The sequence below is a fragment of the Bos mutus genome, chromosome 17 (assembly GCF_027580195.1).
Source record: "Bos mutus isolate GX-2022 chromosome 17, NWIPB_WYAK_1.1, whole genome shotgun sequence".
NCBI lineage: Eukaryota > Metazoa > Chordata > Mammalia > Artiodactyla > Bovidae > Bos > Bos mutus.
In genome coordinates, this window is record NC_091633.1 from 39,429,506 (window position 1) to 39,454,871 (window position 25,366).

The 25,366-nt window shown below is 39.4% G+C and overlaps 1 protein-coding gene across 2 annotated transcripts in view; it reads right to left on the reverse strand.

The window, feature by feature from the left end:
- Positions 1 to 24,888, reverse strand: part of ANKRD50 (ankyrin repeat domain containing 50) — a 40,310-nt gene extending 15,422 nt beyond the window's left edge. The window contains exons 1-2 of one of the 2 annotated variants that reach the window (XM_070386495.1): positions 24,622 to 24,888; positions 22,177 to 23,126 (exon numbers count right to left, since the gene is read on the reverse strand). In XM_070386495.1, coding sequence (XP_070242596.1) covers positions 22,177 to 22,721 — 545 coding nt within the window. In that variant the 5' untranslated portion in view covers positions 22,722 to 23,126; positions 24,622 to 24,888. Of the gene's footprint in view, positions 1 to 22,176; positions 23,127 to 24,568 lie in introns of both variants that reach the window. The other variant, XM_070386496.1, reaches the window with a different exon arrangement.
- Positions 24,889 to 25,366: the final 478 nt, after the last annotated feature.

Sequence of the window (25,366 nt, forward strand, 5' to 3'; positions counted from 1 at the left end):
GAACACCCAGGACTGGTCTCCTTTAGGATGGACTGGTTGGATCTCCTTGCAGTCCAAGGGACTTGCAAGTCTTCTCCAACACCACAGTTCAAAAGCATCAATTCTTCGGAGCTCAGCTTTTTTCACAGTCCAACTCTCACATCATACATGGTCACTGAAAAAACCATAGCCTTGACTAGACGGACCTTTGTTGGCAAAATAATATCTCTGCTTTTCAATATGCTGTCTAGGTTGGTCATAACTTTCCTTCCAAGGAGTAAGCATCTTTTAATTTCATGGCTGCAGTCACCATCTGCAGTGATTTTGGAGCCCAAAAAATAAAGTCAGCCACTGTTTCCACTGTTTCCCCATCTATTTCCCATGAAGTGATGGGACCAGATGCCATGATCTTAGTTTTCTGAATGTTGAGTTTTAAGCCAACTTTTTCACTCTCCTCTTTCACTTTCATCAAGAGGCTTTGTAGTCTCTCTTCACTTTCTGCCATAAGGGCGGTGTCATTATGTTAGGTTCATGAATCAAGGCAAATTTGAAGAAATTTGAAGTGGTCAAAGAGGAGATGGCAAGAGTGATCATCAACATTTTAGGAATCAGCAAACTAAAATGGACTGGAATGGGTGTATTTAACTCAGATGACCATCCTATCTACTACTGTGGGCAAGTATCCCTTAGAAAAAATGGAGTAGCCATCACAGTCAACAAAAGTGTCAGAAATGCAGTACTTGGAGGTAGTCTCAAAAATGACAGAATGATCTCTGTTCGTTTCCAAGGCAAACCATTCAATATGACGGTAATCCAAGTCTATGCCCTGAACAGTAACACTGAAGAAACATAAGTTGAACGGTTTATAACTAACACCCCCAAAAGATGCCCTTTTCATTATAGGGGACTGGAATGCAAAAGTAAGAAGTCAAGAAACACCTGGAATAACAGGCAATTTGACCTTGGAGCACAGAATGAAGCAGGGAAAAGGCTAAGAGAGTTTGGCCAAGAGAACGCACTGGTCATAGCAAACACCCTCTCTTCCAACAACACAAGAGAAGACTCTATACATGACATCACCAGATGGCCAACATCGAAATCATATTGATTATATTCTTTGCAGCCAAAGATGGAGAAGCTCTATACAGTCAGCAAAATCAAGATCGAGAGCTAACTGTGGCTCAGATCATAAACTCCTTATTGCAAAATTCAGACTTAAATTGAAAAAAGCAGAGAAAACCACGAGACCATTCAGGTATGACTTAAATCAAATCCCTTATGATTATACAGTAGAAGTGACAAATAGACTTACAGGACTACATCTGATAGACAGAGTGCCTGATGAACTGTGGACGGAGGTTTGTGACACTGTACAGGAGACAGGGATCAAGACCATCCCCAAGAAACAGAAATGTAAAAAATCAAAATGGCTGTCTGAGGAGGCCTTCCAAATATCTGTAAAAGGAAGGAAGTGAAAAGCAAAGGAGAAAAGGAAAGATATACCTATTTGAATGCAGAGTTCCAAAGAAGAGCAAGGAGACATAAGAAAGCCTTCCTCAGTGATCAATGCAAAGAAATAGAGGAAAACAACAGAATGGGAAAGACTAGAGATCTCTTCAAGAAAATTAGAGATACCTTGGGAACCTTTCATGCAAAGATGAGCTCAGTAAAGGACAGAAATGGTATGAACCTATCAGAAGCAGAAGATATTAAGAACAGGTGGCAAGAATATACAGAAGAACTGTACAAAAAAGATCTTCATTACCCAGATAATCACGATGGTGTGATCACTCACCTAGAGCCAGACATACTGGAAAGTGAAGTCAACTGGGCCTTAGAAAGCATCACAAAGCTAGTGGAGGTGATGGAATTCCGTTGAGCTATTCCAAATCCTGAAAGATGATGCTGTGAAAGTGCTGCACTCAATATGCCAGCAAATTTGGAAAACTCAGCAGTGGCCACAGGGCTGGAAAAGGTCAGTTTTCATTCCAATCCCAAAGAAAGGCAATGCCAAAGAATGCTCAAACTACCGCAGAATTGCACTCATCTCACACACTAGTAAAGTAATGCTCAAAATTCTCCAAGCCAAGCTTCAGCAATACGTGAACCGTGAACTTCCAGATGTTCAAGCTGGTTTTAGAAAAGGCAGAGGAACCAGAGATCAAATTGCCAACATCCGCTTGATCATCGAAAAAGCAAGAGAGTTCCAGAAAAACATCTACTTCTGCTTTACTGACTATGACAAAGCCTTTGACTGTGTGGATCACAATAAACTGTGGGAAATTCTGAAAGAGATGGGAATAGCAGACCACCTGACCTGCCTCTTGAGAAACCTGTATGCAGGTCAGAAAGCAACAATTACAACTGGACATGGAACAATAGACTGGTTCCAAATAGGAAAAGGAGTACGTGTATTGTCCCCCTGTTTATTTAACTTACATTCAGAGTATATCATGAGAAATGCTGGGCCGGGAGAAATAACAATAACCTCAGATATGCAGATGACACCACCCTTAGGGCAGAAAGTGAAGAACTAAAGAGCCTCTTGATGAATGTAAAAGAGAAGAATGAAAAAGTTGACTTAAAGCTCAACATTCAGAAAAGTAAGAACATGGCATCTGGTCCCATCACCTCATGGCAAATAGATGGGGAAACAGTGGAAACAGTAGCTGACTTTATTTTTGGGGCTCCAAAATCACTGCAGATGGTGAGTGCAACCTTGAAATTGAAAGACTCTTACTCCTTGGAAGGAAAGCTATGACAAACCTAGACAGTGTATTAAAATGCAGAGACATTACTTTGCCAACAAAAGTCCATCTAGTCAAGGCTATGATTTTTCCAGTAGTCAAGTATGGATGTGAGAGTTGGACTATAAAGAAAGCTGAGTGCCGAAGAATTGATGTTTTGAACTGTGATGTTGGAGAAGACTCTTGAGAGTCCCTTGGACTGCAAGGAGATCCAACCAGTCCATCCTAAAGGAGATCAGTCCTGCGTGTTCATTGGAAGGACTGATGTTGAAGCTGAAACTCCAACACTTTGGCCACACAATGAGAAGAGCTGACTCATTTGAAAAGACCCTGATGCTGGGAAAGATTGAAGGTGGGAGAAGAAGGGGACAATAGAGGATGAGATGGTTGGATGGCATCACCAACTAATGGACATGAGTTTGTGTGAATTCCAGGAGTTGGTGATGGACAGGGAGGCCTGGCGTGCTGCGGTCCATGAGGTCACGAAGAGTTGGACACTACTGAGCGACTGAACTGAACTGAATCTTAAAATTTATTACCGAGTGAAAAAAGTCAATATAATTTCTGACTGTCAAATATCTGGAAATGGCAAAACTGGAAAAAGTTGAAGGCTCACAGGTTGCCAGAGAACAGGGAAGCAGTGATGAGTAGACTGAGCACAGAGGATTTTTAGAGCAGTAAAATATTGTGTAGTTTTACCATAGAAAACTATACAGTAATGGTATATACATGTCATTATACATTTCTTAAAACCAACTGGATATACAATACCAAGAGTGAACCCTAATGTCAACTGTGGACTTTGGATGATAATAATATGTCAATGCAGATTCATCAGTTATAACAAACAGACCACTGTGATGCAGGATGTGTCTGTGAAGGTATGGGGATAAACAGAAACTCTCTGCACTTTCCACTTAAGAAGAAAGCAGTGAACCTAAAAATGCTCTAAAAAATGAAATTTACAAGTTAAAAAACAAAAATAGTATGGTATTTGCAGAATACCATAATGACACATTAAGTTAAAAACAGACCAGTGTAAATATAGGAAGCTGGTTTTCCAGTGTTGCAAAGATAATTCAATTGAGAAAGCAAAGTTTTTTTCAACCTAAAAAATTATACACAATATTACTAAATTACTCATTTTGAATTCTGAAGTCTAAGATCTTACTACTAGGCTTCTCTCATGACCCCTTGGTTAAGCATCCACCTGCCAATGCAGGGGAGACCAGTTTGATCCCTGGTCCGGGAAGATCCCGCATGCCACGAGGCAACTAGGCCTGTGCACCACAACCACTGAGCCCGTGCTCTAGAGCCCTCAAGCCACAAGTACTGAAGCCCACACACCCTGGAGCCTCTTGTCCACAACAGAAGCCACTACAAAGAGAAGCTGGAACACTGCAACCAAGAGTAGCCCCACTCGCTGCAACTGGAGAAAGCTCGCATGCAACACGAAGACCCAACATAGCCAAATCTAAAAAAATAAAAACAAATAAAATTTTGGTACCACCTGGTGAAATCTGTCATCAAAATATTATACGTTTTAAGTTTACCTAGAAGGTTAATCCTATATGCCTAGCACCTTTCCAAAATCATCTGGAAGTACAATGCTGACATACCAGCCTGTCATTTTATTAATGAAATATTAAATTCTTTCAAAAGGCTATGCTTTAAAATAAATGTTTTAAAAGCATGTGAAGTAGAAAAACTAAATCACTAATAATTCTTACTTAATATATCTTGCCTTAAGAAAACAGACCCACATTCTTTCTTTTCTTTTTCTCCAGTTTCATTAAGATATATACTTGACATACTGCATTTTATAAGTTTAAGGACTATAACACATGTACGTACATACTGCAAAATGTTACCACAGTAAGATCAGTTAACACCCATTATCTCACAGTTATAATTTTTTTTTCCCTTGTGATGAGAACTTTAAAATCTATCTTCTTAGCATCTTTCAAATATACATTATTGCTAACTGCAGTCACCATGCTGCATGTACACTCCCAGGACCTATCTATCTTATAACGGGAAGTTTTTATCTTCTGACCACTTTCATCTAATGCCCCCAACTCCTAATCCCTGCTTCTGGGAACTACAAATCTGATTATTTGTATTTCAATGAGTTTGGTTTTTAGATTCTGAATATAAGTGAAAACATACAATATTTGTCTTTCTGTGTCTGAGTTATTTCATTCAGCATAATGTCCTCAGGATCCATTCATGTTGCCACAAATATTTTCTATGGCTGAATTATGTATATGTGTGTGTATCACAATTTCTTTATCCATTCATCTAAATCAATGCACACTTAGGTTGTTCCCTATCTTCTTTTAGAAATGAAATTACCCTCCAATAAATTAAAGCATGTGAAAATGTGGAATACGGTATAATTGATATCTCAAACCAGTTAGGGATCACATGTTATATATTATTAAAAAATCTCACGAGTATAATTGATAATTAAAATCAGGTCAGGACTTTAGCCAAAATATAGGGTGAAATTTCTCTCTAACATTGACCAGGATACTGTAGGGACTTCATGAACTGTTTCTCCATTAGCTAAAATACAGCAGGGAATTATGAAATATTAAAACAAAAATAAAAAAGGAAAATACCAGAGTCAAAAATAAACATTTCAAAGTATCAGACACAGAAAAGAAGCAAAATGCTGTGAGCCTAAATGAGCCCAAAACTTCAACCTGTCTAACAAGTCTGCAATGGCAGCCCGGAGATTAGATGGTGGAAGTAAAAACTGTGACAAGCTCTCCTGCCTCTACTGATAGGACTCGGACTCACTGAAACTAGGGGCTGGAAGAGGGGCTCTGCCCATGAATAATGAAAGAAGGAAACAAAAAGCACAGACTACCGCCTAGGGCTATGGCTTTTAAGAAGCAGCAGGGAGGGCAAAAAATCAGCCTCCACGGAGACAGGAATTGAACCTAAAAAGATCATGGGTCAGTGACTAAATCTACGAAATCACTTGAACAGGCTTGGAGTAGGAGCTTCATATCTCAATTATTGACCATCATCCTAGACTGCACTGATGGTAGGGAGTGGTGGGGGCAATCAGCAATTACAGCAAGGAGAACAGAGGTAGAAATGGTGATTCAAAAAGGAGAGTGAAAAAATTACAAAATTCTTAGCACTTTGAAAGAAAGCAGCAAATGGAACAATCAGAATATGGGTTCATGTCCAAATGAAAGTAACTTACAAAACTAACAAAGAATTTAAAGAAAACCAATCTGTGATGTTCAGATAAATAAAAGATTATTTTATTTGTTTTAAAAAGAAGTTACTTAACAAGCAAAGGCACAAATCAAGTAAAACAGGAGAGAACCAGAGAAATTTTCCTCATAGGGACTTTCACTGCCAGATAAAATGCAGTAGGTGGCAGCAGCCCAAAATTCCCACTGCAACAGCTAGAAAATAATGTTATCCATTACAAAATTTACATTTTTAATGACATGAGAAGGTTGTTGAAGCAAGAGAGCAAAATGAATTAGAACTCCAGAGGACAGGATTCATCCAAAAGGAACAAAACAAAAAGAAACCACCTGCTGATTTCCTCTAAGGGGTCATTTACTGATTTGGGGCATGTAGTGATTTTAGGTATGGACGAAGAATCAGACTTGGGCCACCCTGAGGGACTCTGCCAAAGAAACAACATCACCCCAACTTTTATAGAGATCAGACATTTCTCTTTTAGAGAGCAGAGTCAAATCTGAAGTGTCCCTAACAACAGGCTGTTTTCTCCAAGGTATCTCTGCTAAATTCTGGGTTGGGGAACTAGGATGACTATGTCTAAAAGTCCCCCACAGTCTGTAGCTGAAGACAAAATTCTACCAAAGGGAGGGAATTTGCTTTAAACACAAAACTCACCTTCTTCAAGACGTTTGTTAGAATTTGAAGGTATAAAGGGCAGGAAGTCAAAAAACTAAATGGATACTTCTTGGGGAAGAAGTGAATTATCAACAGTCCTTTTGGAGCTCTCAATCAAAAGCTGAGAAGGTCCACACCAAAATGACAGAAATAAACTAGCTGTCTCAGTAAGACTTCAAAGGAGCCTCAGCCCAGCTCAAGCTCTATTTACAGCAGCCCCTCACTCTCTGCCCAAATGAGAAAAAAGCAAATCTTCTCTGATGAAAGATACTGTCTGGAACTCTACAGCATTTGACACACTATCTGACATACAATCAAAAATTATCAGACAGAAAAAGGGCAGAAATATGTGATTGGGAATTCAGAGGAAAAAGAAACAATAAATACAGATTCAAATAGATACTATTGTTAGCATAGACTAAACTAACCATAATTAAAATATTAAAGAAAACAGATTAGGAAAAAAGTGGATAAAAGATGAAGAATTTCAACCAAAAAAACTCAGAATCTATAAAAACAAAGAACTAAAATTCCACTTTAGAACAAAAAACTGTATGTATTTGATGTCAGAAATTCTTTGGGTATATTCAACACCATCATGAAAACAATGGAAGATGAAATTAACAAATTCAAAATAAAGGCCAAAAGAAAATACCCAAACCTGAGAAAAGAAGGCTAGAACAGAGTAGTGTGGAAAATACATGAGGAATGCATTTGAAAGGTACAACTTACACACAACTGTGGTCTGCAAAGAAAAAGAATCAGCTCGAAGTAAATAGATGAGACTTTTCTAAAACTAATGAAAAAAATCAATCCACAGATTTAGGAAACTCAGTAAATCCAAAAACAGAAAAACTACCAAGAAACCACACTTACGCAAGACAAAGTCTACCAAAAAACGAAGAAAAAATCACAAATACAGAAAATCTTAAAAGGAAACAAAAAAAGAGAGAAGGCATTATCAAAGAAGCAAAAACAAGTCTTCAAGAAACTTTTCAACAGAAATGAAGATGTATAAGACATATGGCCACAGGACTGGAAAAGGTCAGTTTTCATTCCAATCCCAAAGAAAGGCAATGCCAAAGAATGCTCAAACTACCGCACAATTGCACTCATCTCACATGCTAGAAAAGGAATGCTCAAAATTCTCCAAGCCAGGCTTCAGCAATATGTGAACCGTGAACTTCCTGATGTTTAAGCTGGTTTTAGAAAAGGAAGAGGAACCAGAGATCAAATTGTCAACATCCGCTGGATCATGGAAAAAGCAAGAGAGTTCCAGAAAAACATCTATTTCTGCTTTATTGACTATGCCAAAGCCTTTGACTGTGTGGATCATGATAAACTGTGGATCATGATAAACTGTGTAAAGTTGTGAAAGAGATGGGAATAGCAGACCACCTGACCTGCCTCTTGAGAAATCTATACGCAGGTCAGGAAGCAACAGTTAGAACTGGACATGGAACAACAGACTGGTTCCAAATAGGAAAAGGAGTACGTCAAGGCTGTATATTGTCACCCTGCTTATTTAACTTATATGCAGAGTACATCATGAGAAACGCTGGACTGGAAGAAACACAAGCTGGAATCAAGATTGCTGGGAGAAATATCAGTAACCTCAGATATGCAGATGACACCACCCTTATGGCAGAAAGTGAAGAGGAACTCAAAAGCCTCTTAATGAACGTGAAAGAGGAGAGTGAAAAAGTTGGCTTAAAGCTCAACATTCAGAAAATGAAGATCATGGCATCCAGTCCCATCACTTCATGGGAAATAGATGGGGAAACAGTGTCAGATTTTATTTTTTTGGGCTCCAAAATCACTGCAGATAGCATATTCAAAAGCAGAGACATTATTTTGCCAACAAAGGTCTGTCTAGTTAAGGCTATGGTTTTTCCTGTGGTCATGTATGGATGTGAGAGTTGGACTGTGAAGAAGGCTGAGCGCCAAAGAATTGATGCTTTTGAACTGTGGTGTTGGAGAAGACTCTTGAAAGTCCCTTGGACTGCAAGGAGATCCAACCAGTCCATTCTGAAGGAGATCAGTCCTGGGATTTTTTTGGAAGGAATGATGCTAAAGGTGAAACTCCGGTACTTTGGCCACCTCATGCGAAGAGTTGACTCATTGGAAAAGACTCTGATGCTGGGAGGGATTGGGGACAGGAGGAGAAGGGGACGACAGAGGGTGAGATGGCTGGATGGCATCACTGACCCAATGGACGTGAGTCTGAGTGAACTCCGGGAGTTGGTGATGAACAGGGAGGCCTGGCGTGCTTCGATTCATGGGGTCGCAAAGAGTCGGACACAACTGAGCGACTGAACTGACTGAACTGAACTTAAAGGTATCTTTAAAATGCTGAAGGAAATACGTGCATGTGCACGCACGCACACACACACACACACACACACACCTTCTAAACCTCTAACTCTGTACCAATTGGAAATATACTTCTAAAGTGAAAGTCATTAGAGAATAACAATTAATGAGTGGACTGCACAAGACTACTTTGTGACAATGTCAATATATAAAAATCATTTGAATCCCTACACACTAATGTTTTAAAAAACACATAAAATAGTATTTACAAATAATATTATTTACAATAGTACAAAAAAAAATCAAACAGTTGAAAATAAATCCAATCCAAGATGTACTAGACCTATATACTGGAAACTATAATACACTGCTGAGGAAAATTGGAAAAAAAAAAAAATCTAAGTAAGTTGAGATGTACCATATTCATAGATTAGGGGATTCAACATTGCAAACAGGTCAATTTCCACAAATTAATCTAAAATTCAATGTGATCCTAATAAAAATCTCAGTCAGAATATTTATGCACTCAGTCTCTCATGTGGCCCTCACCATACCCTCAGAGAATGAGAGTGAAAAAACAAATACAGCATTGTGTGTTAGTATTGTTTTTTTAAAGAAGTTGACCTTGCAGGGGCCTACACCACACTTGGAGAAGCACTAAGCCATCCATACCCCACTTGCCTAGAGGACTATTTTACACTTTCCTCTTCTCAAAGTTCACTCCCAACTACTGACCTTGCTTCTTAGATAAAAATTATTTAAACACTGCTCACTACCTCCACCACTTCACCAAAGTCCAAGTATTATCTCTCAGCCTTAACTGCTGCACTAGTCACTTACTGGTTTCCTTGCCTGCGTGTTTACCACCCCAGTTCTTAACACGGTAGCTAGTGTGACCCTTTAAAACCATAAATCATATGATGTTTTACTACTCTGTTTAAAAGACTTAATGTCTTCTCATCTCCTCAAAGTAAAAGTGACTATCCTTATAATGGCCTCCAAGTCCATGTATTATGTGGCTTCTAACTACGCCTCTACTTGTCTCTTGGTTTCCCTTTGTTTTTCTTGGATAATACCAAGCCAGTTCCCACCGAAGGACTTTGCACTTGGAATCTTCCTCAGTCTGGATACTTCCTACAGAATGCCCTAACTTTCCCTATATAAATAGCAACTCTTTGGCCCCAACCTACTCAGCATATCACTCCTATCATCCTTACTTTGTTTTGATTTTCCACATACCACCTATTATCTAGTGATATGCTGTATATTATATACTGTCTTCTTAACTTTCCACTTTTCTGCCAACTACTCACGCCAACCCTCAAAATAAAAGCTCAATAAATACAAATGATACTTGCCACATTTTAACTAATATAACCCAGTATTAAGAACGCACCTGGTACATTCCTGCTATCTAATACATATTTGATAAAACAACAAAGGAATGAATAAACCAAAGTTGAATAGGGAACTCAGAAATACAGGAATGTGTGTGTATCTGACTGCAGTAGTATTAAAATCAATAGTGAAAGATGAGCCATTCAACAAATACTACTAGAACAATCAAGTAGAAAACAAGTTTTTAAATTTTAAGACCCCAAAAGGCCAAACTATAAAGGAAATCATGAAAAGACTGATATTATATTCATTTTGTACATTTCAAAACAAAAATTACACAAGCAGAATGACAAGGCACGGGATCAAGGATATTTAAAATAATAAGATATTGTTTCACATTCACCTTCCAACACATAAAGAACTCTGAAAATATGGCAAGTGTTGGAGATCTGGTAGAGTAATGGAAACTCAAATTATACACTCTTAGAAGAGTATAAACTGATGTAATTTTAAAGAGTAGTTGGTACTATCTCCAAATTGAAGATGGATATACACACCTTAAGATCCAAAATTTCACTTAATACTTGAGTATTTAATTCAACTTGGAATTACCCTTCATTTCTTTATTCTTAATCTATGCACGCTAGAATACCCAAGAATGTTCTTAACTGTTTTGCAAAGTTAAAAAGTTGAATACATCTTAAACGAGTATCAACATGACAATAAATGAATTATAGTATAAAAAATGAAATTATATACTGGAGAGTGGATTTGCCAGGTAGTGTTAGTGGTAAAGAACCTGCCTGCCAACTCAGGAGACCTAAAAGACAGGGGTTCCATTCCTGGGTGGGAAAGATCCCCTGGAGGAGGGCACAGCAACCCACTCCAATGTTCTTGCCTGGAGAATCTCATAGACAGAGGAGCCTGTTGGGCTACAGTCCAAAGGGTCACAAAGAGTTGGACAAAACTGAAGTGACTTGGCATGCATGGTCATGTACTGTAAAGTGAACCATGTAGATCCACATGTAACAACATGGCTAAACAAACAAACAAAAAACAATATTACAAAGAAAATATTGCAGGTTAGTACTAGCAACACAATACTATTTATACAGAACAAAGTTTTTCAAAGTATAGTATGGGATCCCTAGAAGTCCCTACGGAGAAGGCAATGGCACCCCACTCCAGTACTCTTGCCTGGAAAATCCCATGGACAGAGGAGCTCGGTAGGCTACAGTCCATGGGGTCGCTCAGAGTGGGACAGGACTGAGCAACTTCACTTTCACTTTTCACCTTCATGCATTGGAGAAGAAAATGGCAACCCACTCTAGTATTCTTGCCTGGAGAATCCCAGGGACAGGGGAGCCTGGTGGGCTGCCGTCTATGGGGTCGCATAGAGTCGGATACGACTGAAACGACTTAGCAGCAGCAGCAGAAGTCCCTAATCAGGGTCATCATAAAACTAAAATGTTATTTGCCTTTTTCACTCTTGTTTTTTCTCAAGGATAAATGGACTTTTCCAGAAGCTGCATGCAGAAACATAACCATGATAGTCCAGCTGTCTTTTATTAAGCCTAATATTAAAAAGATTTGCAAAACTATGTAAAACAATGCTGCTATGTGTATTGTTTCCTTTTGTCATGGGCAATTCAGTTATTCTTTCATTAAAATATTATGTTAATGTATAAGATTCATTACTATTAAATATGTTAATATATATTAAATATTAGTTTAAATTTCAAATAAACAAATATTGATACACAGACATAATCCACATAAACAAATTCTTTGTGGTACTCAATAATTTTTAAGAGTATAGAGAGGACCTAGAATAAAAACGTTTGAGAATTGCCGATGTGGAACTACAAATGTACAGAACTAAAGCATGTAACAAGTATGTATAAATACATATATATCTCCCCATGTATAAAAACTAGTCAAACTACATATGTATAACAAGTAAATTCACAGATGGGACACCTGGGGGTCACCTAAATTAGAATTAGAATGGGATACTTCAGTGGCTTTAAATGTGGATTATCTTTTTTTAAAAGAAACAGAAAACTCAGATTTAGAGTAAATGTGGCAAAAGAATAGGTACATGCATGTTTGTCTCTCTATTTTATTAATTTTCCTGTATAACTGAAGCTTTGGGGATAGGAGCAATGTATCATTTCCTCTATAATTTACTTTCTACAATGATTTCTTCCCTTTTAGTACCATTATTGTTTACCTTTCAATTCCTGTGAAGTCCACCATTTTGCAAGTTGCTTCTCTCCCTAAAGTAGCAACTTAACAAACATATTAACTGAGATTTAAATTGCAAAAGTTTTTTTCTCCTTTCTAAGTGAATATGAATTTTAAATGACAATGTCTGAAAGAATGATAAGAGTTTCAAGTTGAAACTATGGATTTATAGAAGAGAGGCAAGAGGTGACATCACATCACTCACATGACGTAACATAAATCTGATGTTATTAAAAAGTTTCCATTTGATAAAAATTAATTTCAACATGAATTGTAAAAGACACTAATATAAAGTCATCAAAATGCTGGTTTTAAATACTTTTCATCTATAACTATTCTATCTATATGTACAGATGATTCCACAGGAAAACAGAATATTTCAAAGCTGAATATGTTCAGAGCAAATTATCAATGTGACAAGATTATTAATTCAGGAAGTAATGAGTCTTTACTATATTCTAAGCCCTAGACATATAAAGGCACGAGACAAACAAGTACTCTGCTCATTCCAGAAGCTAGCTAGAAAGTCAAAGTATGCACAAAATAATTCCCAACCATGATAGACACTGAAAATTAAGACAAAAAGAAAGCAAAGTGGGATGATGTAATTTAAGAAAATGATTGGCTGGGGCGACTCACTGGACAAAGGTAACTCTGCAAGGAGGAAACATTAAAACTGGTACACCTAAGTGATATCAGAGCAAGTGGCCATACAGACATCTGTTGGCCAGAATGTGACCTATTATAGAATAATAATAAGGTCAATGCGGATGACGAACAAAGAACAAGGCTGAGAACAGTACAGGTCAAAGTCAATGGCTAGGCAAGGACCAGACCATGTAAAGCTTAGAATTTATTATAAATAAATAATTTTATTTATTTATGAAAAGCAATAGCTATCTGCAAGTTTTAAGCAGAGAAATAACAAGATCTGATACCCTTAATTAATCTGTGAAGATAAGAGGGATAACAGCAGCAAGGAGCAGACCAGTTAGGACATCACTGCAAGGGATATGGGAGTAGCAGCAATGGCGATGAAGAAAAATTGAGTTATTTATCTTGGAAACAGAACAAAAGTAGCTGACAGAATTGGGGAAGGGGAGGAGTGAAATTGGGGGATCAATGAGGATGCTCAGATTTTTTATGAAAATTAATGATTTCCTATTTGAAATATCATTTCCTTAATTTTTGGATTGTTAGTTTTTTCCACAAGAGAGGTATACCACAACCACCTCAAAACTCAGGAGCTTAAAATAACAATCATTTATACTTTGTCCTGTGTCTGTATATTTGTTGTATTCCAGACTTAAGAGTCAAGCTTTGAGTTGGGTCAGGTTTGCACCACATCCCTCTCATCCTCTTGGGACCAACTAGCTGGCCAGAACATATCCTTCTCAAGGTGCTGAGCCTCAAAGAGGAGCAGCCCAATCACGTGTGCACGTGCTAAGTCTCTGTTTGGATCACGTCTACTAACATCCCCCATATCACATGGCTGACCCAAAATTAAAAGGCAGAGAAGGACCCAGAAGCACTGCAATATCATGTGGGAAAGACCAAGGATACCTAGAGAGAAGAACAAAAGCAAATAATTCAATCCACGGCAATATCTACGTATTCACTTCTGGAGTCACAACTGTTAAAAGGTTACAAGTTCTTGAAACATTCCAAATTGTTTTTCAAGATAACCACAAATAAGATATAATTCTCTTAATTAATTCTTATTTTCATTAAGTAATTATATGAACATTTTCAAATTTTACATTATTATCAAAGATTATTTAGCTACACCGGGCTTCCTGGGTGCCACCTGTGGTAAAGAATCCGCCTGCCAATGCAGGAGACGTAAGAGAAGTGGGTTCAATCCTTGGGTCAGGAAGATCCCTGGAAATGGCAACCCACTCCTGTATTCTTGCCTGGAGAATCCAGTGACAGAGGAGCATGGTAGGCTACAGTCCATCGGGTCGCAAAGAGTTGGATACGACCAAGCATCTGAGGACAGCATTTAGTTACATTACATATGTTGTAGAAAAGAAAATGATAGAGATATTTCTGAAATTAAGATAACATGAAAGAGAAGTTGGTTTGAAATTTAAAACAATTATATATAGTATAGTCAAAGACAGGACTTTCCTGGTGGCTCAGAAGCTAAAGAATCTGCCTGCAACGCAGGAGACCACGGTTTGATCCCTGAGTGGGGAAGATCCCCTGGAGAAGGAAATTGCAACCTATTCCAGCATCCTTGCCTGGGAAATGCCATTGACAGAGGAGCCTCGTGGGCCACAGTCCATGGGGTTGCAAAGAGTCAGACACAACTGAGAGACTAACACACTAACACAAAGAAAGTAGTAAAATAACTAGAGAATAAAGACAGGCAACCAATCAGAATACACTTCAAAGATTTTTTTAAGGCAAGAAGAGTGTTTACTTATTTTACTTTATAAAATCAAACCATTTCATTGTATAGAATTCATTTAAGCAAAATTGCTAAAATCAAAGTTAAAACTAAAAAAATCTGCAACATATAACAAACAAAAGGTCCATATTCTTACTAAGTACATTAAGATCTCATTAAACAATAAGAAAAATGAGAATATTCTTATTCATATCTCTTATCAACTTTAACATTGTCTCATAAGCTTAAAAATATTTCCTGAAAGAATAAATAGCTTAATGTGTTCTGGTGAAGTCTGGAAACATAATACATACTTTAGATGGAACAGAACCAAATCGTAAAGAACTTTTAAAGTCAAGTAGACAAATTTAAATTTGTTGTTTACATTATCACAGGCTCAGAGGAATGACCTAAAGAAAGCACTGTTTTACTTTGGTTAATTGGCCATTACCAAAAGGAATCACAATACAGAGATGCTAAGATTAAGTGGAGCACCTAGGAGGTGATGAACAAAAATTCTAGATTAGGGTAAAAGAATTCAAGAACCATTCCAAGAAAAAGATGACATACCATGGAATAAAAAAAGATAACAGAAAAGTCAAAAGAAAACTCTAGTATCTACCCTGAACAGTGCTTCTCAAACTTCAATGTGCACAGAATTCACCTAGAAATCTTTTTAAAAGGCAGATCACTTCAGTAATTTAAGATTCTGCTTTTATAATAACCTCCCAGGTTATGCCAATATTGTTGCTCTCATGATCATACTTTTAAATAGAAAGGGTTTAGAAAATAAGCGTAACTATGGAGCAACTTAGATAACAATCAAGCCTTATATTTTATGTTTTCTTACTGGCCTGTGTCCCTCCTTCTCAGCACTTAGCAAAGCTGCATTTTTTGTGATTATTTGTTCAATGTATGTCTCCCCACTTTTCAGTGTCCAGTTTAATTCACCACTTCAGTCCTGTTATCTGCACATTAGCACACATCTGGCACACAGCAGGTGCTGACTTTTTGTTTAAGAAATAAACTAGTGTCAATGAATAGAAATGCTAAAAGAGATGACGGGTTGAACAGAGGAAGGTAGGTGAGGGACACTCCAGTGAAAAGATATGTTGATCAGAATGAACAGAAAGGTTGTTGATGTAGACTGGATTGCTATTATGTTAGACATAAGCATTGGTAGCCATGTAAGTAAATTATTGAAGGAGTGTATAAACAAATGGAGATGACATAAAGAGGCTTTGTTGGACAGCCAGAGAGAACCTAGAGAAAGCCCCATCAAAGAACACAGTCAGACAGAGGATTCTGAATAGAAGAAAGCACTAATAATAAAAAAAAATTACTAACATATATCATCTAAGGCTAAAGATAGATTAAAAGTGGATTCAGAAACTCTTAGGCTTAAACATCTTTCTGTAAATATGTAGAGATCAGATTTAATAGTTAACAGTGTTAGTTAAGAGTATAAGTAGTCTTAGATATAAAAAACAGATAATGGAAAGGAACTATTTTGCCCTGAAAATACCCTACAACTGAGGGTAAGAAGGAAGAACACACTCCAGTCCCATTCTGTCCTTTGCCCCTTTGTTGAGTTTGCCAAAAATACTTGGAGTCACTTGAGACAGAAGATAGACATCTGGCCATGTAAAACTATCTGGACCAATGCCATAGTCACACATGCTAAAGAGCAGACATCAGGTTAATAAATTAATAATCACTATACCAGCCTTCACGACCCAGATAACCACGATGGTGTGATCACTGACCTAGAGCCAGACATCCTGGAATGTGAAGTCAAGTGGGCCTTTGACAGCATCACTACGAACAAAGCTTGTGGAGGTGACAGAATTCCAGTTGAGCTATTCCAAATCCTGAAAGATGATGCTGAGAAAGTGCTGCATTCAATATGCCAGCAAATTTGGAAAACTCAGCAGTGGCCACAGGACTGGAAAAGGTCAGTTTTCATTCCAATCCCAAAGAAAGGCAATGCCAAAGAATGCTCAAACTACCGCACAATTGCACTCATCTCACACGCTAGTAATGTTCAAAATTCTCCAAGCCAGCCTTCAGCAATATGTGAACCGTGAACTTCCTGATATTCAAGCTGGTTTTAGAAAAGGAAGAGGAACCAGAGATCAAATTGCCAACATCCGCTGGATCATGGAAAAAGCAAGAGAGCTCCAGAAAAACATCTATTTCTGCTTTATTGACTATGCCAAAGCCTTTGACTGTGTGGATCACAATAAACTGTGGGAAATTCTTCAAGAGATGGAATACCAGACCACCTGAGCTGCCTGAGCTGACAACAGACTGATTCCAAATAGGAAAAGGAGTACGTCAGGCTGTATATTGTCACCCTGTTTATTTAACTTATATGCAGAGTTCATCATGAGAAATGCTGGACTGGAAGAAACACAAGCTGGAATCAAGATTGCCGGGAGAAACATCAATAACCTCAGATGTGCAGGTGACACCACCCTTATGACAGAAAGTGAAGAGGAACTCAAAAGCCTCTTGATGAAAGTGAAAGTGGAGAGTGAAAAAGTTGGCTTAAAGCTCAACATTCAGAAAACGAAGATTATGGCATCCGGTCCCATCACTTCGTGGGAAATAGATGGGGAAACAGTGGAAACAGTGTCAGACTTTATTTTTTTGGGCTCCAAAATCACTGCAGATGGTGACTGCAGCCATGAAATTAAAAGACGCTTACTCCTTGGAAGGAAAGTTATGACCAACCTAGATAGCATATTCAAAAGCAGAGACATTACTTTGCCAACAAAGGTTCATCTAGTCAAGGCTATGGTTTTTCCTGTGGTCACGTATGGATGTGAGAGCTGGACTGTGAAGAAGGCTGAGCACCGAAGAATTGATGCTTTGGAACTGTGGTGTTGGAGAAGACTCTTGAGAGTCCCTTGGACTGCAAGGAGATGCAACCAGTCCATTCTGAAGGAGATCAGCCCTGGGATTTCTTTGGAAGGAATGATGCTAAAGCTGAAACTCCAGTACTTTGGCCACCTCATGCGAAGAGTTGACTCATTGGAAAAGACTCTGATGCTGGGAGGGATTGGGGGCAGGAGGAGAAGGGGACGACAGAGGATGAGATGGCTGGATGGCATCACTGACTCGATGGGTGTGAGTCTGAGTGAACTCTGGGAGTTGGTGATGGACAGGGAGGCCTGGCGTGCTGCGATTCATGGGGTCGCAAAGAGTGAGACATGACTGAGTGACTGATCTGATCTGATACCAGCCTGGTCTGCATTTAACACTCACCTAAATGATGTAACATTTCAATTTCCTTTCTTATGCAAGAGCTTCAGCTGTCCTTCAATCAGGTTCAAACATATTCTAGATAGGTAAGTAGCAATATTCACTCACTCAAACAACACTCATATAGCACTTACGATATGCAAAATGCTGTTCAAAGTGCTGTCATAAACATAAGATATTAATCAGCCATGAATAATGTTATGGAAAAACATGCCTAATAGAGGAGATAAACAAAACCATGTATGCATAAGTAATTACAAAAGAAGTTAAGAATCTGAAGACCAATAAGGGAAGAAGTATAAAATGTTTAAGGAGGAGATAAAAAAAAATTAGAAAGAAAATTCCACTATTCAAGGATTCCTATTCAACATAAGGAAATGTCAGAGTCCAGTCTTCTAGCTCCCAATCTTTTTCTAACAAGCCATTGTTACCTTTCACCACTTTTCATAAAATTTTTCTGCTAAACTCTCAAAGTTTAGAGTTGTTCATCCTTAATTCTTCATCACAACTTTATTCCATTTATACTTAATCTGAGGTTACTACTGAAGATGTTTAATAATTCCTATCAACATTACCTGTAGCTCAGATGGTAAAGAATCTGCCTGTGATGCAGGAGACCCAGATTTGAGACCCAGATTTGACCCCTGGGTTGGGAAGATCCCCCAGAGAAGGGAATGGCAACCCACTCCAGTATTCTTGCCTGGAGAATCCCATGGACAGAGGAGCCTGGTGGGCTACAGTCCATGGGGTTGCAAAGAGTCGGACACCACTGAGCGACGAACACTACTACTACTATCAACATTACGAAGAACAAAATCTTTTTACCCAACTTGGAAAACTGACATCACACAGAAAGTTCACATCTGGCCTTGCCTATTGTTAATCAGAAATAAAAGAAAATAATATCCACTAGGAACACAGTTTTGTACTTCCACTCCACATCCATCTATCTCTCCAAAAAGACCCTAGCCTTGGGCGAGGGGTGGGGAGGGAGCGGGGTGGGAGGGAGGGGTGTCAAGGACCATGACAGTAAGGTTCAGAAAGAAGTTTTCTGGTTGAAACAATAACTATCTTTCATTGTGCTTCTGAACCAATCACAAGATCTAAAGCCACTAACCCCTCCCTCATTCCTTAACTTGATCCTTTGGTCAAAAACAACTGGAATATGTTTTACGGTTATAGGACTACTAGGAAACTCTACCGCTAACTCTAGAGAAGTCAGTTCAACAGAAAATGCAAAGTTTTCCCATATAAGCCTGAAACGGGAGGCAGAATGAAATAAATCAGCGTTTGGTTCTCTAAACAAGTAAAAACCTAACGGTTGTCATCTTAGTTCCATCAATAGAAATAGAAGAAATATATATATTCTAAGAGTAGTAACAACAGCTTTGCACTTTAACCTGTGAAGAAAGAAAAATGGAAAAGAACAAAAATAAGAAATTAATGTGTCTTCATTCATCATTCCCTTTAATGGATGATCCAGTTCCATCAGTGTTAAAATGTGTGCTGCATCTATACAACAGCAAGTATTTACCCAAAGTGTTATTTTTTATAGAAATAAGATAAATGTTAGCATTAACAACTTAAAACTCCACGAAGACAATGTATTTTGTCTGTTCTATTCATTAATTTATCTATAGCTGAATTCTACCTAACACAGAGACAGTTCTCAATAAATATCTGTAGCTGAACTGTGCTTAAAACACAAAAAGCTCTCAATAAACATTTGCTATAAGAACGAATGAATGGATGTCAGAAGAAATTTCTTGACAACTAAATCTCAGAATCAACAGAGTATACTCTACTATGTCAGAAAAAAAAGAAAGTAGCAGTATTTAACTAAACATGAAGTTACTTTCCGTTTTTTAATCATGAAGAAAATGTGATTTCAAAAAACTGATTATTAACAAGTTACTTCTTGGCTATGTGACTCCATGTAAGAAGTTAGTTTGCAGCACTGCATATTATATCCAGTATCATTAAGGGTAAAAAAATAGGGATAAAAAATTAGGAAGTAAAACTGAAGAAAAGAGGATAAAAAGCATCCATTACTGAATCACTCTGAAATTTCCCCAGTTTTATGGATCTGTGAAGAACTATATCAAATTTCTATTTCTATTTAAATTATTTCACACATAAATATATGAAGTCATCAATATTAAAGTAACAATACACAATCTGGTTTGGGAGATTGTTTTTGTCAAAAATGAAAAAAATAATTACTTTTCTTTGTTTATATTTTATCTCCCATAATGTTATGATTAACTACATCCATCTCTGTCTCCCCCAAAATATTGTTTAACTCTTTGAAAATAATGACCTTTTGCTCCATTGTCTACTTGTTGAATTACATCTATCCGTGCCTAAATAAAATATATGCCTATTAAAATTCTCCAAAGGATTTATTTAACAAGTCAACCAAACACCAGTAAAACCCACAATAAAATCTTAACTATTTGTCCAAAAGCAGAGGTCTAGATCATCTAATGTCATAGACTATGTAAAACTATCTTTTTAACTTTTAAGTGTGTTCTCATGTCTGCATTTGACGATGGTTATGTTACTGCTTCACAGTCTCAAAGAAACATGCAGCTCTACCAATTATCAAAAACAGCTTTTCCAATATCAAGGGGTTACCTAGTTTATTTAATGACTCAATCATCATTGTGCAAGCTCAGTCTCAGTCATGTCTGACTCTTTGCAACTGCATGGACTGCAGCCTGCCAGGCTCCTCTGTCCATGGGACTCTCCAGGCAACAATACTGGAGTAGGTTGCCATTTCCTCTTCCAGGGTATTTTCCTGGCCCAGGGATTGAACCTGTGTCTCCTGTGTTTTCTACATTGGCAGGCAGATTCTTTACCACTGAGCCACTTGGAAGCCCACTGATTCATTACTTAAGTGAAAAAGAAAGTGACCCAAGTTTTTGAAAGACCCAGTAGAAAACTGTAAGAGTACCAGAATGGTACAAGTAGAAATACTAGACTTTCCCTCACCAAGTATAGACTGGAAATACAAAATGATTAGATCCTTCTGTCAATCAGAAAATCAATACTGATGTGGTTTTATACACAGCTGTATCTGCTCCTTACTCACCTTCAATTAGTAACTAAAATTCACCCAGTGGGGTAAAAATATAGAAAAACAATCTGAGTAGAAGGATCTTTTTAAAGAAAATCTCTGCTACTATAGAGAAAGATTTGCTCATGATCAGAATATATCAAAAATATACAGTTATCAGACTTGATTTTAAATATTTTAAAGTATTAAAAATTTACATAACTTATTTAACTAATTTCAATCAAACTACATAATTACATACTTTAGTTAGACTAAGTTCAACTTAGATTAAGCTTTTTGAAACAGTTTCTAAGATTTCAATAAATCCACAGTTTATGAAATTACTTATTGGAAATGAAAATTCAGCTCTTCAATGAGTGACAGTATCTCCAGAAAAAGTAGTAAGAGGAAAAGATTTGTTTATGCACACTTAAAACTCTTAAAAAGTAGAGTTTAATATTCAGGTTTGCATTATTGATTATTCCATACTGAACACTGTCCATCAAGCTTGGCATCTCAAATTTGTGATACAGGTATTGCCTAACAGATTGGCTCATTAATTTCAAAATGATCTAACAGTTCTGACCCTGATTTTGATGGCTGACAGCAGAAGAAAACAGATTTGCCCTGAGTTTTACTGGATGGCACTCACACGTTAAAAAGTCTGCAAGAATATCACACCTCTCTGTTTCTTCAGTGCTTCACACTCTGTTATTAAACAAGTAAAAGATATACTTTTAATTAATATCCCTACAATCCAAAGCTTAAATTTTGTTTCCTTCAACACTCAAAGTATACAAGTGTTTCACAACCACAGATTATCCCCAAATACACAATTAGAGTCAAAGTACTGGCAAAGTTAAGAAACAATACAAAACACAGAAAAAAAAAAAAACCTTTAATTTTTTCAAAGAAACAGAACACCATGACCATGACTTATTTGTTACCTTTTAAATGCTTCCGCTGGGTTTCTCTCACATTCCCCGGGCTGTAGGAGGCTTTGAACTGCTGGATCCCTTAGTTTGTCCTCATATCCTTGGAGTAGTCCGCTATGGCAGATCTGAGCAACCAGACCTCTAATAAACCCTCCAACACACAAAGTATCAGAGTCCTGCGCTTTGCAGAAATGAAAGGCCAACGCCTGGCGATGTAAACCTCTCTGCAAGCTTGTAGGTGAACTTGGCCACAAGAGTTCAGTGCATAAGGCTGTCTTGCCACTGCCAGGCCCTCCTACCAATAATACACCCCAGGCAGCTCCTTTCCCAGAGACAACACTAGCATTATTCCCAGAATTCATTACAAGGGGTGGTGTGTTGACAGCACTGTTGCAGCAGTTAGTCTTCTCCTGGAGGCAATGCTGAAGCTTGTGGAAAACCCACTCCCTACAGTAAAACTGCTTCCCCTGCAGTAAACTCGTTTGAGCCATTTTGCAGACTTTCTCTTCCCAAGGATTAGTCATAATAGGTTTCTTACCATCAACATTTGCTAGCATCTGGGTACATCAACACAGGTCTTTACATCCTTTTGGACGGAACTTGCATATTAAGTTGAGTTTGAATGGCAGAGTAACCAGTTACAGTAAAATTCAACAGCCACAGAGTCCATCTGCCAACAGAATGTGCGTGACTTTATTTGGCTCTTTATTCCTGATAATCAGCAGAGAATATATGTTTATATTAATTGTTGAACTGGTGGAAAACTGCCTGGTTCCGAACCTTGACCACACTTTTCCTATATCTTGACGGGTCGCGTAACTCCATGGTTACATCTGGAGTTTATGTGATTGTGGATATTTCAAGTATGCAGATGAGACAATACATCTGGAAAACTGAAGAGAAAGCCCAATCTTTCAATTTGTATAAAATGCTTCTCCAGATTTCCAGCGTTAACTCTGTATCTGAAAATTAGATGCAGAAAAACGTGTCCATTACAGTTAAATGCTATCAAAGGGATTACATTTATACAGTAGATTGTTAGTGCTATACTTCTTGTTGAAGGATAGTCAAAGTACTAGACCCTACAGGTTTTAGGTATCTGGACAACTGCCAGAGAGGGAACTGTTTCAGATTACTGTCTCTTATGTGGCAAAAATGGCAAACCACTGTTAACATCTTCTTAATTCAAAGCATTCATAAAATGCATTTTTCAAGATAGATCCTTAATGAACCTGTTCACAAGTTTCTGCGTTTAAGATGTCTAGGTAATCAATAATTCTCACTAGCAACTAAAATAAAACAAAAATACCTTCGTGCAAAATATCACATGATAAAAAGCTTATTTGTCAAAAAATAAAATTATCCAGTTACAGTAATCTCAAAAACTCATACACTTCATCTCTGGCACTTTCAAAAAGTTGGATAACTACACCAAAATCATAATTACATTTTCCTTTCTCTATAGTTAGGCTTCCCAAACAGCTACATTTGAATCAAGTTACCCTGGATTTTTAAAACCTCACTATAGAAAGGAGAAATAAAGACTTTAGGCACATGCAGTACCATCCTTAACTCTAGCCAAAAAGGTCTTTCCGACAAGCTTGGCAAAATAGCGCCAGGTAGGGAAGCTCTATGAACTTGCACAGACCAGCCAGTCAAAGGGCTCTGTTGACTTGACTGGCCACAGTCCTTTGTTGATAGTTTGCAAAATCTAGCGGGTGATTATCAGGGTTGCGGCTGGATGGGAACGGGTTAAAAAGAAAAAGGGGAAGGGGGTGAGCTTACATGAATGATAAAATCCAAACACAAGTACTACGCGAATCCTTCTTTCCTCTGCGCCAAAGAGGATGGTTTCGGAGAGGGGGTGAGGCATGAAATCTACTACTGTGGCCGGAGAAAAGGCTGCCGGGGAGAATTCCTTCCAGGCAGGAAAGGGATAAGGAATAGATGGCTTGGGCTGGTGGGTGTTTGCCTACAGTTCCGGCCTCTAGTTTCAGCTGATAGACAAAAGGAACTCCGGGATTCCCAGCGACAGGAACCTCCTTCGGGTTCAGTGGCCCCAAGGAGCCACAGGAGGGCCACCTCGGAGAGGCCACGGACAGAGGTGCAGCCTCCACACTGAGGTCTTCCTTCCAGAAGGCTGGGAACGCCTAGACACCCGCCCCGCCCCGAGATCGGGGTGTGTCCTCTGAAGGGGGAAGGGGTGCCCGACGTCCTCGCCAATCCTAGATGTGGGGTCGCTTCGGGTCGGTGTCCAGCTCCGCGCCCCCAACCCCGAGCGCTGCTCCCGCCCCCGCCCGGCCCGCGGCGGAACGACGCTAGAAGTCGGGTCTGGAGCCCAGGGCTGAAAAGGGTGGGTGGGTGGGTGAGGTCCGAGCCCAGCCACAGCCCCCGAGATTCCGACCTGAGGGTGGGGCCTCGTTTCCACCGCCGCTGCAGCCGCCGCCCCTCGGTTACCTCGGTCCGGGCTGCTGCCGCCGCCGCCGCCGCTGCGGAGTCTCAGTCTCAGACACTTGCTTTGCTGAGAAGCCACCGCCGCCAGCGCTCCCTGAACTCTCACTGCAGCCGCCTCCTCCGCCCGGCCCGGAGAACGCTCCCGGCTCCAGATCCTCCTCTTGGCCCCCGGCAACTGCCAGTTCCAGCTGCCCCAGCAGCTCCGCCGTGCTCCTCCCAACCCCCACTGGCCAACCGCCGCCGCTGCCGCCGCCGCCGTCAGGATAGTGACTGTCTCAGGCAGCCCGGGACCGGCTGGCTCCGCCCCGCCCCGCGGCCCCGCCCTCTCTGCACAGGCCACGCCCCTCCCGGCGCCCGGCCTTTCTTCGGCCGCCGGCTCCGCCCCCCTGCCTCGCCCCTCCCCCACTGTACCGTCCCGTCGCCGCCCGTGCCTGGATGTGTGCAGCCGCTTGGGGCCGGCTGCTTTGCACCGCGGGGAGACCTCTCTGAGGGCTGCCTGGCGGCTCCGCCTTTCTCGAGGATGGGGGCGGAGAAGGGGGCGGGGGCTACGTTCTCACGTCCCCGAGCTCAGGCGAGTCGCTGCCCCCACCCACCCCGTCACCACTCGGCCCTGAGCCTTCCTTTGTCTTCCTGTCTGAGGGACTCGCTGGCTTTTGGGGCCGCTGCTAGGAGGGGCACTTGAGCTGGGAGAGTTGCCCCATGCCACTCCCTTAACCTTTTTGTCCCCAAAGGGCACTCCAGGCCGGTC